The sequence below is a fragment of the Abramis brama genome (genome assembly GCF_963993115.1).
Source record: "Abramis brama genome assembly, chromosome: 11".
Classification (NCBI taxonomy): Eukaryota; Metazoa; Chordata; class Actinopteri; order Cypriniformes; family Leuciscidae; genus Abramis; species Abramis brama.
Genome location: NC_139973.1, coordinates 39,170,295 through 39,187,418, shown reverse-complemented (window position 1 = coordinate 39,187,418; position 17,124 = coordinate 39,170,295). Strand labels below are relative to the sequence as shown.

At 39.1% G+C, this 17,124-nt stretch overlaps 1 protein-coding gene across 2 annotated transcripts; it reads right to left on the bottom strand.

Moving 5' to 3' along the window:
* Window positions 1-2,268: 2,268 nt before the first annotated feature.
* LOC311092269 (protein-glutamine gamma-glutamyltransferase 5-like) lies at window positions 2,269-16,851 on the bottom strand. Of its 2 annotated transcripts, none has more exons than XM_084128849.1 (16): window positions 16,750-16,851; window positions 16,283-16,462; window positions 14,977-15,219; window positions 13,338-13,456; window positions 13,129-13,257; window positions 12,870-13,047; window positions 11,920-12,055; window positions 11,152-11,255; window positions 10,789-11,028; window positions 10,665-10,694; window positions 10,148-10,180; window positions 9,295-9,339; window positions 8,994-9,200; window positions 4,425-4,588; window positions 3,522-3,658; window positions 2,269-2,602 (listed from the first exon to the last, which is right to left on the bottom strand). In XM_084128849.1, the coding sequence occupies exons 1-16, from the start codon at window positions 16,754-16,756 to the stop codon at window positions 2,452-2,454; spliced, it is 2,103 nt and encodes a 700-aa protein (XP_083984975.1). In that variant the 5' UTR covers window positions 16,757-16,851; the 3' UTR covers window positions 2,269-2,451. The 2 variants fall into 2 exon arrangements, with proteins under 2 accessions (XP_083984975.1, XP_083984976.1); XM_084128850.1 differs by having other exon boundaries at window positions 9,295-9,327.
* Window positions 16,852-17,124: the final 273 nt, after the last annotated feature.

The following is a 17,124-nucleotide window of genomic DNA, read 5'->3' as shown; positions in this document are numbered from 1 at the left end:
GCTTAGGCCGGAAATGTAAAAATGTCATGATTTGCAATGGACGTCAAGCAGATGAAATGATACAATAAGCTTTTGCTTTCCCGGACCATCTTCAAAGGTCAGGAAAACGATGGTCTCTTAAGGCGGAGAAAAAAGAGGAGATCCCTTCCTTGTTGTCATGTGATCGCGGTTGGTGTCCACCTGAGTTCACGTCATTCGCCGTAGTTTTTTCAATGGTGCGATCCACATTGACAGGAATATCTGATCTGTCTGCTTACATGGCAGACTCAAATGCACGTATACGACTCATATCAGATCTGTTTCCACATATGAATGAGGCCTGAAACTGATCTGAGAATATCTGAAACCATATGCTTTTTTCCAGCTTATACATTCATTGGTTATTTCCGATCTGTGCATGAGAGGAAAAAAATGTGATTGGGTCACTTGAACCATGGAATGTAAATGTGGCCTTAGACTTCTTGTAGTAAGTCAAATGGATAATGGAGATATATCTGTACAATAGATATCATGGTTGTAGTAACATTAATGAAATGGCTCAAATTTGCTTCAATATGTCTCTGTGTATTAGGAAACATTCATAACACTCATGCATTTCTTATGCTCCCATCATACTTGATTCATAACAGCATTTCTTCATCTGTCCTTGTGTAAAATACCACGCATTTTGTGCCAGATCATTACTGTGATAAACTGGGAGTTTGTTACTGTTAGTGACTGCAGCTTTCGGCATGAGGAGTGTTTGTCAGCCTTTCAGGAACAGAAACACAATAGAGCAGTTTTCTGTTACTCCTTCAATAGATGGATCAATAAATGCGGCATCTGCTGTCAGAGGAGAACACAACAAAACAAACCCCAGAGAAACACACACACACAGAGAAGACAACAGTTTTGCTACAGAGGAAAAATCACGCTTTCATGGAATAATTAGAAGTCTTAGCATCACTATAACTGTTTCTCATAACTCGCTCTCATAAGGATTTAAGAGTATTTAAGAAGTAGGCCAGGTTTCACAGACAGGGCTTAGATTAAGCCAGGATTAGGGCTTAGTTTAATTTGGACATTTAAGGGTTAGCTTTTATAAACGTGCCTTAGACAAAAACATGACTGGTGTGCATCTTGAGACAAAACAATGGCACTGATATATTTTAAGATATGTTTTCAGTGCAAGTTGCTTTCAGTTAAAACAGCTCAAACATGCATTTTAGTGTAGCGTCTGGACGAAGTCATGATGACTTACACATTCTAAGCTTCAGAAAGCTTTTAACCTATTGGACTAATTCATGTAAATCACAGGCCTAGCACCAATGAGTCTGGATCAGATTGGCCCATTGTCACTTTTAGTGAGTTTCTCCTTGTGTTAGTTAAATTCTAAACGCTTATATTCAAGTGTAAGAATGTTGCCTATCTCTACGTTTGTATCTTCCAGACATGTCTTTCTTGGTACCGAATTAAGATATATATTACGATAGAATGTATTATACTATGTTTACCATGCTTTGGAGTAGAAATAACCAATTCTGGACACCATCATAAAACATGAAAAAAAATAGGCGTGTACTAAGTTTTCCTTAAAGGACAAGATGATGGCTCATTGCTATCTCTTTTTATTTACATCTTAGTTCTTACATCTTACTTCTTGGTCTTGTCTTAGTTTTGTATTGTCTTACATTTTAGTCTTTCTTCTGTGCCCATTCATTTCTATCTCCGGGTGAAATGGACTTAGCCTGAATTTCCGGCAACTTTACTTTCAAGTAAACCTTTTGAACTTTATGCTCTCCGGAAGAACAGAACGCTTCAAACTCAGGACCCAGCTAGGATCATCACACATGGGGGGGGGGAGTTTTATGGCTTTTAGTTCTGTTAGATATTTTAACATCGTCTAGGACAATGGTGGGAAAAATTAAATATATGCATAAAAGTAGTTTAAAAAAAACAAAAAAAAAACTGTCGAACGTTTCCAGGACATGCAACAAAAATAAGTCAAAATATCTTACAAAAAATCCAACCATGAGGGGACACAAAACTACCTCAAGTTAAAGGTCTTTTTTTAAATTTATTTAATGCTCATATTCTTCAGTGATACATTGTCATCCTTTTTCTAAAATAACTGTAATGTGTTTCAACATGCCAGTGTTTGAGATGTTTTCACTGCAGTAAGTGTGCACTCACTGAACCTGAGAGTCTCCGGTGTGAATGGCTTCACTATTCAGCCCTCTGGTGGCAAATGCATGTGGACAGATTGCAAACAAGCATAATGCATGGACATATAATGAAAAAAACTTTATTTTCAGGCATTTCCCAATATAAACTCGGCACACACAATTCAGAGTGATTCAATTACATTGAAAGAAATGTAAATAGAAAGCAATCATTTCTTCTAGGTGCTTTAAGCCACTAGCTAAGTATTTCATGTTGAGTATTCACAATCATCTGTAAAGGTGTTTCCCTCTAAGCTGCTTGAACAGTGACGGTCTTGAATCCACGGAGGATGGTGGACTGAGCGGTCAACACTAAACTAGCGTGAAGCATCTTGACTCCCGTTATCCTGGGAATGAAACGGATGGGCCTCCTCATGGTTTCTCGAGGCTGGATCGTAAGCCTGAGATATAAAGAACAGGACATTTCAAAACAGGGAAATCACTATTACTACTGCTCATGTTTAGGGTTAGTGATTTACACAAAAAACAATAACGATTCATCTTAAATCTAGATTAAATCAAGGCTTATATAATAATTCTGTTGCAGCAAACTTAAAGCAAACTTGAATTCTGTTGGTTCTCTACTTTAAGTCTAAGAGTTTATATTGTATAATCGGGCAAATCTGCAGGTTTAACACACAGTTTAATGTACACTAAAGTTTCTGTGTTATGCATATGATTACACAATACACACAGAGAAAGTGAAATAACCAGTTATTTTAGTGCTTCTGAAATGCAGGCCGTCAAGTGTGTACTGACACTTTTAATAGACACAGCTGCAGTGAAACTGATGTCAAAGATAAACAAGATAAAGATGTCAAAAATGTCAGGAACAACCCCACCCACTTTACAGATATTACTGTATGTACTCGACTGTTAGATGCCCTTCCGAGTCAGGTATGTGAGCTACATTTACCATGGGAATCATGTGTGTGCTAAATACCAAAGTTACTATACAGTGACTGTTACTACAGCTAAATAGTACAAAATAGATGAATATGGGAACTTTTTTAAACAGTGTAAGAATGTTTCTGTAATTTTAATTACTTTTTAAATGATTACTACTGTATTATATATCTAAGTAAAGTCACTATGGTATTATGGTCACCATGGTAAATTTTTGAGCATCAGCCCAACACACTTTGTCAACCAATAGTGCATGTTTGAGGCGAAGCTATCTGTTTGTCTGACCAATGGCAGACGGGGGTGTGTCTGGAAAACCTTTTTGAAAACAGTAATTTAACTTAATTACATGGTTATTTTTGTGCATTTATTTGGTGATCGATCGCTCTAAAAACTGAAATGAAACACTTCACGTACCTCATCTGAACCTTCTCCTCCAAGAGTCCTGAACCCGCTACGATGAGGTCACCGCTCACTGCAACGTTGAACGGGTTGGTAAAGGTTACCGTGGCAACTTGCTGTGTGTTAATGATGACCGAGGACTCGTTCTGAATCTGGAAGAAAACACAGGGTTCTTATTAAATTGCTTTACTTCTTTTATTACTTGTGAATTCAATTATGCCAAAAATCTATTTTTATAATATCCTATGATCTTGGAGTGATGCACGTGTTTAAATTAAACTGTTATCAGGTTGTTTTTTATAGTCTCAAAACAAACATTGCGTTGTTTCTTAAAGTCAACATGAAACTGCAATTGCAACCCATTGTATAATGAGGCTCTTTTTTGTCCATGAAAGGAGCTCAATATATATATATATATATTAGGGATGGATGATACATCAGCCACCATATCGGTATCGGACGATATATGTCTATTTTTAGTGTTATTATTTTCGTCCCGATAAGAAAAGATGGCCAATATATTAAAGCCGATAAATAATGGATTATTTCCTTCAGCTGAGATGCTTCAGATACAAAATAAGGAAAATACAAACATGTGCAGCGCAAGTCTGGCATATCGGCTACAAAAAATTATAATGAAAACATCATAATTGTGTGCTTGGGACATGGCTTTTAATGGTGAGACTTTTGTTTTTGTAATCAGGCTCTCAAAAATTATATAAAATTTTAGATTTATCGGCCAATATACCGGTTATCGGCTTAGAAATATAAAGAATTAGTGGTTATCGGTCTCGGCCAAAATGTTCATATCGGTGCATCCTGGTGCACATACAGTGTATATATATATATATATATATATATATATATATATATATATATATATGTAAATAAATAATGTCTATGATGGGCCACCAATACCTGTATATTGAGGGCAGGGCTGCTGATGTTAAACTCTTCTGAAGCCAGCACTCTCTCCTGAGACTTCACATCCTCTATAACCACAGCCAGGTTAACCAGGCAATCCTCCATAGCCTCATTCAGCATGTACTCGTTGAAGGAGATCTCGTGTTTTACAGTCACAGCTGGTGGAGTACAACAAACAGGAATCATGTAGTTGATTGCGCAATTCCTAATGAATCATTTCAACACATTTTTGTGGTAGTCAAAATCATGTAGTCCAATACTATCCAGATGGGTGTTATTAGATTCTAAGAAATTTGTTATGCATAGCTGTGTTCAGAAAGGAATCATAGTTTACTGCAGAGTGTCTACTGTCTAGTTTATTTTTTTAAAGGCCATATTATGCCCTTTTAAAAAGTTTTGATTTTGTTTTTGGGCTCTACTAGAATAGGTTTTCATGCCTGAATGTTAAAAAATATATATTTTTCACATATTTGACATTGTAGCAGCTGTTTTCTGCAGAACCGCTTTATAAATTAAATTAACTCATTTAGTAATTGATGATCTTAACAACGGAATTGAATCAACACTTAACTGACTTCAGCTGAACAATTACACTATTTTTTTAAGAGCTGCTTTACAGCTGAAATTAACTCTGTAAATAATTTCCTTTTATCACTGTAAAGCTGCTTTGAAAAAAAATCTGAATCATATAAAGCGCTATATAAATAAAGGTGACTTTACGTAATTTTTCCCAGTCTGTCAGTAACGCTCTGTTTAGTTCCTGTTTCTATGAAGCCCCTCCTTCTGAAAAGCACACTGTGCTCTGATTGGTCGGCTGGATCAGTTTGTTGTGATTGGTCAGGCGCTTTGAGTGTGTTTGGGAAATGTCCCACCCCTCACCATAACCACCAGTTCCCTTTCGTGGTCACTACGAGTTACGTCGTGACGACGAATGGGGTTTCGCTTAGAAAGCCTCTCACCTTCGAGTATACAAAACAAGCCAATGGCAAGAAAATGCCATGGGTCTGCGGAATTTGCATAGCGTAACTCCGCCCCACCTCGTGGGTATAAAAGGAAGTACGCTGGCAACATGCAGTTATGTTTTTGCTTCGTAGCCAAGTTTTCTTCACTCCCACAAGCCATTCTGAATTATCTTCACTCTACGAGACGAGCGGCTCTCCAGTGTGTTGGTGCAACGGAGTTCCAGCGAGATCACATTGCCTGCTGCTGATCTGTGCAGTGATCTGCTGACAGTGTGTGTGTTTCTCCCTGGGCACTTCAGCACTCTGCTGAGCTTTTTCCTCTCTCTAAAAGAGCTGCACATGGCACGTCTTTTTCAAGACGGCTCGCCTGTGTGTTTTCTGGATGTGGGTGCGTGATTCATCTGCCTAACGGTCACGAGCGCTGTTTCTTGTTTAAGCTGTTGGGCTTAATCATGCTCGGCAGCGCTTGTGGATGAGTCATGTTTTCATTGCGGGAACATGACCATCGCAATGTTTAGATTGAGAATCAATGATCTCCGTGTGGGTAGAGTCTGTTCGCCTCCAAGGCAGTGCTGACCCGGGACTTCTGTCTGACCTGGCCGCCGTGGAACGCCCTGGCCAACTCTGACAGAACGCGGAAATGCGGAAAGGTCACTGCGCCATTAGGGCTCAAATGCCGGCCAAACGCTAGGCTAAACAGCACTCCTGAGACGGGCAGCTTGGAGTTAGGGCTCAGTTCTTCTCAGGAGCTGGTGGCAGGACCAGTCCTTCCCCCGGTGGAGGGCCGGGGGAGAATCTTTTTTCTAAGAACTGATGCCCCTTCTTCCGAGCCCCAAGAGGCTGTGGATGGCAGTGTGCGACGCTCTGACTTGCTACTCTCGTCCCACTCTGTCGCCAGACCCCTGTCAGAGCAGGCCCACGTGGAACGCTGGTCCATCCCTGGCCTACTCTGTCAGGACGCGGCTTATGACCATGCCCCCGTGTCTCACACCGGGACGCTATGTCTTCCACGTCCGGGCCAGTCATTCCACCTCGCTGCCCCATCGAGGGTACATCTGTGGTTCGCATGACCCCGCTGGTACAGTTCTTGAGAGCTTGGCTAGAGCTTCCCAACCTATCCCGCTGGGTCGTGAGAACCATCAGGCTCTGCAATTCAGTTCACACGGTCTCCTCCCCACTTCCGGGGAGTCCGCTACACCATGGTCGGTGGTAATGTCCCTGTCATGCGTACGGAGGTTGCCACCCTACTGGCGAAGGGTGCAATCGAGACTGTCCCTCCAGCCGAAATTAAGTCCGGCTTCTACAGCCCCTATTTCATTGTACCCAAGAAATCCAGAGGGTTACGGCCAATCCTGGACCAGCGGATCTTCAACCGATCTCTTCACAGGCTTCCGTTCAAGATGTTCACGGCCAAACGCATTTTCGAATGTGTGCGGCCACAGGATTGGTTTGCAGCCATCGACCTGAAGGACACCTACTTTCATGTCTCCATTCTTCCTCGACACAGACCGTTTCTACGGTTTGCTTTCGAGGGGCGGACATATCAGTACATGGTTCTCCCATTCGGGCTAGCCCTGTCTCCTCGCGTCTTCACGAAAGTCGTCGAGGCAGCCCTTGTGCCACTACAGCAAGACGGGGTTCGCATTTCTTGGTATGGAAATCGACTAGGTCGTCATGTGTGCACAGCTAATGAGCGAGCACGTGAAGTCACTGCTGACTTGCCTGAGACAGTTTGAGGGCAAGAGTGCGGTTCCACTGAAGTTATTTCAGAGGCTCCTGGGCATATGGCATCCGCAGCTACGCCGCTCGGGTTGCTTCATATGAGACCACTTCAGCTCTGACTTTGCGATCGAGTCCCGAGGTGGGCATGGCAACAAGGCACGCTCTGAGTACCAGTTACTCCGACCTGCCGTCAGACCTTCACCCCGTGGACGAACCTCAGCTTTCTACGGGCCGGAGTGCCTTTAGAACGAGGTTCCAGGCATGTTGTTGTCTCAACAGATGCCTCCACCACGGGCTGGGGTGCCATGTGCAATGGACATGCTGCCGCGGGCTCCTGGACCCCGGCGCCTTTGGCATGTCAATTGCCTCAAGTTGCTGGCGGTACGTTTGGCTCTGCACCGCTTCCGTACGTTGCTCAAGAACCAGCACGTAGTAGTCCGATCAGACAATACCGCGACAGTAGCGTACATCAACCAACAAGGTGGTCTACGCTCCCGCCATATGTCGCAACTCGCCTGACACCTCCTCCTATGGAGTCAGAAGCATCTGATGTCGCTTCGAACCATTTATATCCCGGGAGACCTGAACCGTGCAGCCGACGAGCTCTCACGGTTTCAGCCTCTTCTTGAAGAATGGAGACTCCATCCCCAGTCGGTTCAGCTGATTTGGGAACAGTTCGGGGACGCACAGATAGATCTGTTTGACCCCACGAGTCTTCCCATTGCAGCCTGTTTTACTCCCTGACTGAGGGCACGCTCGGCACGGACGCACTGGCGCACAGCTGGCCGCGAGGCCTCCGCAAGTATGCATTTCCCCCAGTGAGCCTTCTTGCACAGACCCGGTGCAAGATCAGGGAGGACGAGGAGCAGGTCATTTTGGTTGCGCCTCATTGGCCCACCCAGACCTGGTTCTCCGAACTAGTACTCCTCGCGACAGCACCACCCTGGCCAATTCCTCTGAGGAAGGACCTCTTTTCTAGGAGATGGGGCACCGTTTGGCACCCTTGTCCCGTCCAGGAGCCACACGTGGAGGTTCCACAGATCGGGACGAGGGTGCCAAACGGTGCCCCATCTCCAGGTTTGAGTACCCTACCACCACCGGTAGTGGCTACCTTCACTTCCACTAGAGCATCATCCACGAGACATGCCTACGCGTTGAAGTGGAACCTCTTCGTCACCTGGTGGTCTTCTCGCTGAGAAGACCCCAGAAAATGCACGATCAGTGTCGTGGTTTTCTTCCTGCAAGAAGGGTTGGAGTGAAGGCTGTCTCCCTCCACCCTGAAAGTGTCTGTTGCCATTATCGCCGCACATCACGACGCAGTTGAAGGTAAGTGCGTGGGGAAGCACGACCTGGTCATCAGGTTCCTGAGAGGAGCGAGGAGACTGAATCCTCCTCGCCCTCCTCTCGTACCCTCTTGGGACCTCTCAGTGGTTCTAACTGCCCTGCAGAGTGCTTCCTTTGAGCCTTTACAAACAGTTTAGCTTAAGTTCCTGTCAATGAAGACCCAGCCTTGGCACTGCTCTGTCCAGTACGCGCCCACCGTGCTTACGTGGACAGAATGCAGTGTTTCAGGACCTCAGACCAGCTGTTGCTTTGGTATACCAGCAGCAAGGTAGACCATGCCCCCATCATTCCATGAAAAACGTGTCAGACAGAAGTATGTTACATTTCAGTCACATGATGCCACGAGTGCTGTCCAGTTAACAACTTAAAAAAAAGGAAGGTGTTTTTTTTTTCAATTTCAAATGTAATTTTGTAAATTATTATAAATTTTTTCCAAATCGCCCACCCCTACAGCAGTGTAACTGTGGAAAACAATTAGTCCTAAGTACATTTTAACTCATTTTAAGCACTTTAATATCGGTTGCAGAATTCTTACTTTCATTCGGGCCGATCGTCAGATCATCATAAGTCTCCCAGAAGGTTCCAGTGGGATCGCGGTTGTACTCTTTGTTCTGAGCATTCACATATTTTCTCAGCAGTTTTGGAATTGCCATGTTGTTAGTGATTTTGACGTTGAAAGAAAGGTTTTCTCCGACTACAGGTGCTTTCACAAGCTGGATAGAAACTCCAATGCCCTGAAGAACTGCATGCAAAGACATGAAAAATCACTGTTATATCACTCAAACAATCAAAGAGCATTATTAATGTGGGAAGAAAAAACAAATGCTAAAACGTACCGCCACTTCCATTAGCACCTTCACCACTTCGAGCTGGAAGAGAGTCTTTTTAAAATGAAGATGAATTACAAAAAAAAAAAAAAAAAAAAATTAGGATAAAATTGCATACTTAACGACCCTACAAGCTTGATTAAAACATCAAAATATGAGGAAAATATTTAATAAATTTTGAATATGAGGGAAGAACAAAACTTGGTTATGGTATTTATCTGACAAAATTATTTGCGAACTACAGCTACAGTTTTAAATTTCTATTCAGAAAAATGCATAAAAAACAAAAGGCTGAGATGGGAAAAAGCATGCATTGACTACAACATAACCAGTTATTAATATTTTGTTGGTTCTCTCTTGTTTTGTGCATGTTTATAATTGTTTTCTTTGACAGCCTGGCCAAAACTTATGGCTGCAGAATTTGGCATGTTTCATTGCGTTACTGTCCCAAATAAAACTATGGACTCCAAGCACAACAACGCAATATATGCTAACAAAATCTTTAACAAATTTGTATTCCAATTTAAATAAAGGGCTGACAATTTTCTAATAGACTCAACATCACTTTTGGCTACTTATTTTTATTATTATTATTATCATTATTATTATAATTGTGATTCATTTTGTATATATTTTTTATTTATATATTTTTTTTTGCATTTATTTTTTTATTATTATTATTTCTGTTTATCTTGGTGTGAGCATATACAATTGTGTTCAGAGAGTAAGAAATACTTTTCTCATCTTGATTTCTATTAATGCCCTGAGGAACTGCATGAGAAGACATGACAAATCACTTGTTATATTAAACAATCAAAGAGCAGTATTAATGTGGGAAGAAAAGCCAAATGCTAAAACCTACTGAATCTTTCAGCAGTACCTCCACCACCTCGAGCTGGAAAGGAATATTACAAAAAATATTTAAATATAACAAATAATAAATATCTAAATAAAAATATCATCAGAATTGTATACGTAGATAAAACATTAAAATATGAGGATATATATATATATATATATATATATATATATATATATATATATATATATATATATATATATATATATATTTTATCTTGGTGTGAGCATACACAATTGTATTCAGAGAGTAAGAAAAACTTTTGATCTCATCATGATATCTGGTAATATGTTACAAAATATTTATTTATTGTCATTTTCTTTTTTTATCTCTCTTGTTAAAAAGCATAAAAAACACTAAAAATATTATTAAACTAGACTTTGGTTGATGTTGAGTTTATTTTAAAATATTTCCTCAAAGTCTTGTTTAACATCAACCATTATTTGTTATATTTTGCAGATAATGCTGATACTAGATGAATTACACACTTCTTTAAAAATGGAAAGATAAAATGACTTACCATCACTTCTGAACATAAATGGCATTTTATCTAAATGAGAAAGAAATCAGTTGTTGTTGTTTTTTGCCTAAAAATCTATTGAGCAGTAAGTATTTTTCTTATTCTTTCTCAGTGTTTCTCTTACCCATCTCAGTTTTGTATTCTGATGTGATGTCCTGCATTTTCATGGCTCCGGGATGTTTGGTGCAGATCAGGGCTCCGACTATGTCTTTGTCAACACTGGATGCTAATATCTTCCCATCTCTGATGATTATTCTACGCAAATCTGCATTGACTTCTGCGTAAACGAACGGCACATCGTATGGCGCGCTCACCTTCTGCTCATGAACGGCTTTCACAGCAGCAGGACCACAGCGGTACATTCCTGAGACAGATTCAGTTTATGTTTTAGCATCAAAACCATCATATCAATTGGTCGCAATTTGTCTTATCCGCATGCAGGGATAAAAAGCATTTGAGTTTTCTAAATGCATTAGCATTGACTGACCGGCGCTTATCTCTTGTGGCGTGGGGTCAAGAACCTGCCAGCCGTCATAATCTCCATCCAGATCATGCCTCTTCATCCAACTCTCCACCCACACATGGAAGTTCCTGAAAAAGCCCAAACACTTTTAACTCACATTTTGTCAGATTAAAAATGCTGAAACAATGTATTGCTCCTTCCAACCACAATCAATTCAGGTTTATTTGTAAAGGTACTGTATCCCAATAAGAAGCACAGCTTAAAAACTTCTAAAGAAACACAGTAAAAGACTACACACAAGGAAATAAGTACATTACCATTCGAAAGTTTGGGGTCAATAAGATTTTTTTTGGAAGAAATTAATACTTTTATTTAGCAATGACAATAAAGACATTTATAATGTTACAAAAGATTTCTATTCCAAATAAATGTTGTTCTTTTGAACATTTTTTAATCAACAATCCTGCAAAAAAATCAAGGTTTTCACAAAAACATAAAGCAGCAAATCATCATATTATAATTATGATTTCTGAAGGATCATGTGACACTGAAGACTGGAGTAATGATGCTGAAAATTCAGCTTTGATCAAATAGAAAACAGCTATTTTAAATTGTAATAATATTTCACTGTTTTTACTGTATTTTTGATCAGATAAATGCAGCATTGGTGAGCAGAAGAGACTTTCAAAAACATTTAAAAATATTTCCGACCCCAGACTTTTGAAAAGTAGTGAATGTTTTAGCAACATAACTATAATGAGAAGACTTTTTGGTTTTCAAGGCATAACTCACCAGACGCTATCCCGACCGATAGACAGCTTTTCCCCCTTCTCCGAGTAAAATTCCTCAATCACCATGTTCGCGTTTGTGTCGTGAGCGGAGTTAAAGTTGGTGACCACTCGAGTTGGAATGCCGAGGGCTCTCATTACTGTGACACAAACAAATGCATTTTATATATTGATCATCAACAGCACTAATCCAATTACCAGTGACCCATTAAAGGAATACCAAAAACATAACAATTACACAGCCCAAACACAGATTATTTTACTCAACACAATCTGAGAAACACAAAGCTATTGGCTCTTTTGGAGCTTGGCTGTATAAACCACCGTCCATTTTCACTGTATGAAAAAGAGCAGCTTGAACTTTCTTCCTAACATCTCCTTTTGTGTTTCACTGAAAATTACAGCATACCGGTTCGAGATTTTTGGGTAAATTTAAACTTTAAAGGACATTTTTTTAAAAGAAGCCTCTAATGTTCATCAAGGCTGCATTTATTATATCAAAAATACAGTAAAAACAGTGATATATTATTGCAATTTAAAATAGCTGTTTTCTATGTGAATATATGTTAAAATGTAATTTATTCCTGTGATCAAAGCTGAATTTTCAGCATCATTACTCCAGTCTTCAGTGTCACATGATCCTTCAGAAATCATTCTAATATGATGATTTGATGCTCAAGAAACATTTATGATTATTATCAATGTTGAAAACAGTTGTGCTGCTTCACATTTTTGTGGAAACCGATGCTTTTGATGAATAGAAAGTTCAAAAGAACATTATTTATTTGAAACAGAAACATTTTGTAACATTATAAATGTTTTACTGCCTCTTTTAATTAATTTAATGCATCCTTGCTACATAAAAATAAATATTCATTTATTTAATTTTTTTGTTAAATAATAATCTGACCCCAAACATTCTAACGGTAGTGTAAGAACTCATACTGGTCGCACCTGTACACATGACAGCAGCGAACACCCAGCACTGTCCGTATCTCACAGGGCTGAATTGTGTTTCTGACCACTTCCAGAGAATATCTGCGCTGCCGGACCACGTGGAGGGGTTTACACCATCACTGTACTTTCCTGACCAGTTCCCCATTAACACCCCTTTATCATCCTGACAGTTCACCTGATGAGAACGACAGAGAGACTACATGAGCACATGGAGAGAGTGAGTGGAGAGCAGAGAATAAGAGGAGATCCTCCTCACCATAGCTGAGATCACACGCCCGATGTACACCGGATTGCTGCGGTTCAGAAGATCTTTCCTCGCGTCAGTTTGAGATTGAGGACTCAACTGCAGCAACTTCATACAGATGTCCAGTATTCCTTTTTCATACTGAAAATACATGTGTGTCAGGTGTTAATGAGAAGCTTTTTCAGTGTTGTGCCTTCAGATTCAACAGTCAAACGTCTCACCTGATCGAAAGACCAGGGTCTGGAGACGACGTTCCCGGGGCTGCCTTTAAACAGCAGGCCGATGTCATTCCTGATGTATTCATTCCTCAGATCCTCCGACTGCAGGAACACAGAATCAGCTGCAGAATAACAGAAGAGGGTGAGCTTGGTATAATGACAATAAATGAAAGCAATAAGCCGTGCATTACAGTGATTTTACCACAGCTAAGAGTTTTGTACGTATGTAGGTGAAGTTCTATAAAATGAAAGACATCACTATTCAACATATTATTACACTATACCGTTCAAAAGTTTGGGGTCAGATTTAATTTTTTTAATTCAGCAAGGACACATTAAATTGATCAGAAGTGACAATAAACATTAATAATTTTGCAAAAGATTTCTATTTCAAATAAATGCTGTTCTTTTGAACTTTATATTCATCAAAGTTTCCACAAAAATCTAAAGCAGCGCAACTGTTTTCAACACTGATAATAATCAGAAATGTTTCTTGAGCAGCAAATCATCATATTAGAATGATTTCTGAAGGATCATGCGACACTGAAGAATGGAGTAATGATGCTGAAAATTCAGCTTTGATCACAGGAATAAATTACATTTTAACAATAAATTCACATAGAAAACAGCTATTCTAGATTGTAATAATATTTTAATATTTTTACTGTATTTTTTATCAAATAAATGCATAAGAGTTAAGCATAGGAGACAAAACATAAAAAAATCTTACAGACACCAAACTTAGTGTGTATCAAGTAATATTCTTAAAAATAATATTTTCACCATGTAATATAGTTTATTAGCTGACAGTGTGTATATTAACTTTGACCAAGGCTCAACCAATCAGATTTTAAAGCAGAAATTATTCATTTATAATATACAATAATTTAAATATACAATAAATCCAATGTAAATCTTGGCATACGATTATGCGTTGTTTTTTTTATCGAGTCCTACAAACATGAATGATTTCTCAATTTATGTGTCTTGTTGAGCATGGCCACTTCATGCGTTTTCTCAGATCGGATAGCTATCCGATTTATCATATTCCATTTACACCTGGTCACATAAATGTGTTATCTGGCTATAACATGACATTTAGCCTATAACACGCTCTCACACGTTTATTTTTTACCATTTTTGGGAGAAGTAAAATTTACATATGTGGTTTCAACAACCAGATGCATTTACACTTGTCCAGTTTCGTCTGGAACGTGTCTCAGACCTCCTCCTGAAGTGGTTCGTGATCGTATTGAAATCCGTCTCGCGTTTCGGAGAGCATTTACACCTGGTCTTTTCACGATCGGATAGCTATGCGATCACAGAAAACGCATGAAGTGGCCAGGTGTAAACAGCCCCTAAGTCTTATGATAGCCTATCTAGAGACCAGAATATCATAGTGACTTGAATGTGTATGTTTTGTCGTTATGTTGAACAAAAGAAAATATTTTGAAGAATGTTAGTTACCAAACATTTCTGGACCCCATTGACTTCCATAGTAGGCTATGAAAAAAAAAAATTCTATAGAAGTCAATGGGGACCAGCAACTGTTTATCAAAATATCTTCTTTTGTGTTTAACAGAACACAGAAACTCATACAGGTACATACTATTGTTCATTTACAGTTCTTCCTCCTGCTCACCTTGGCACCAGGGGTTGCAGAGGAGCGTGAACTGTCCGAGCACATGTGTTTTAACACTCCCGCGGGTCTCGACTCTCAGGTGAAGTGTATAGACTCCTACAGAGGAAGACGCAGGACTGGACAGTGATACGGTCTGCGTACGGCCTGCGTTCGGGTCCAGGACTCTCCTCTCCAGAATGGCACTCCACTGAGACGGAGAAGGTTGTCCAGACACGGAGACCGGCACCTCCACAGAAAGCGGCCCTGCGGTGAACACAGTGGGGTTCAGACTTAAACACAAAAATAGGGCTCTGGAAGTCAAATACTACTCATGTTCTCCATAAAGGAATTAGTTTTCATCAATAACCTTTCAAGACTGACTTACTATAAGCTCTGAGCTGTTAAGCAATGGTGTATACGTCTGTAGAAGCCATACGACAATCTGTCCTACACTCAAAATACTTTGGTTGCACTTTATTTTACAGTGCGTGCACTTTTGTATTATCAAAAAAAAAAAAAAAAAAGAGTACAGGGTAATATATGGTAACTACATGGGTTAAGGTTAGGTTTAGGGGTAGGTTCATGGTTAGTACCTAGTTATTGCACTTAATATAATAAGTATAGTATGTATGTGGGGAACAAGACTGTAAAATAAAGTGCTACCAATACCTTTTTTTTATTTGCATGTATTGGAATAAACCAAAATATATTGTTTTTATTTATTTTTTTTATCAATGACTTAGAGTCAATAGATATTTTTTTTTTAATGATTTCTATAATTTTTAACTAAAACATTGCCATGTAATTGCAATGCTTTATTATGGGATGAATAAATTACCTCATCAAATAAAAAATGGTAATATACATATAGTACATCTTACGAACACTTTTTTTGCTTTCAGTTCATGAGCACAATTGAGCAGGATTCACTCAAAAAACATTTAGGCCTAAATTTAAGATTTATGCATTTGGTTTTCATATAAAGTTTCCATCTATTTGAATTACACACTCTTAAAATTAACAAACTATTAAAGCTAATGTGATGCATACTTATCAGTCATACTGAAACAGGTAAGATTTCTTTAATGGTACTAATAAACTGAATGTGTTTTAAATACACAAAATCCAGGTTTATATGTATATATATATTAAATATTTATAAATTAATAAATTAAATTTCTTTCCTAATGCACAGATTCATGCTGATTCTAAGTGATTTGAATAACTGCATTTGGAAAATATGATTATTTACTGATGAATCGTAATGGAGAGAGAGTGAGGTGAGGCTGCACGTTTATTTATCACTCGCACAAACACACAAACATACCAAGAACAATCCGGAAGACCAGTTTATCCTTCAGTGGATCGAATGGCCGTCCATCATAGTTGATGAGGATGGTGAAGGGCTGTCCTCTGCGCAGCACCAGAGTGCTGGAGCTCAGACCATCAGTCTTGTGCCGGATCTGGTTCTGGACCTGCTGCAGGTGGACATTTCGAAGCTTCAACTCTGTAGAAAAATGAGCAAATGTCAAATTATTTGTGAGGCAGCTGAAAAATGTTGATATAAAAATAGAAATAATTTAAAATAAATTACTGAACATAAAATGTTTATGTAAATAATAGAAATGTCTAATTAATAGCAATTGTTTATAAACAACTATTATAAAAAAAATATATCTAAAAATGATAGCAGCATATCATAATCTGATCAAATTAAATGATATGCATAGAAAATATTAAAGCAGTAAATTCTTTAAAAACACAACCATGAATAGTAAAATAACTGAAGCTTACCGTCCATGATATACTGCGGTGTCGTTTGCTGTTAGATTCAGGTTCTACGTTTATTGAGCTTTATATATGACATTCTTCAGCCCCTCCCTGAGACGTCAGACCACATTCAATTGAGAAATGTTGCAATCGGAAACCAACACCTAAAACAGTAACGCAATCACTCATACCAGAGCGCTGTGCGTTTCAGCGGGTGGATGCAGTATGTGCGGTCACACAATGAGTAATGCACATGCATGTCATCAGACATCTGCTTTTATTCGGACAAAGGTGAGATCACAGTCTAAAAAAATGTTTGTTGTTTCATCTTATGGATGATAAAAAAAAAATCATGTGTACTTAATATTTGATTTTGCATTTGATTCTGTGGAACATGGT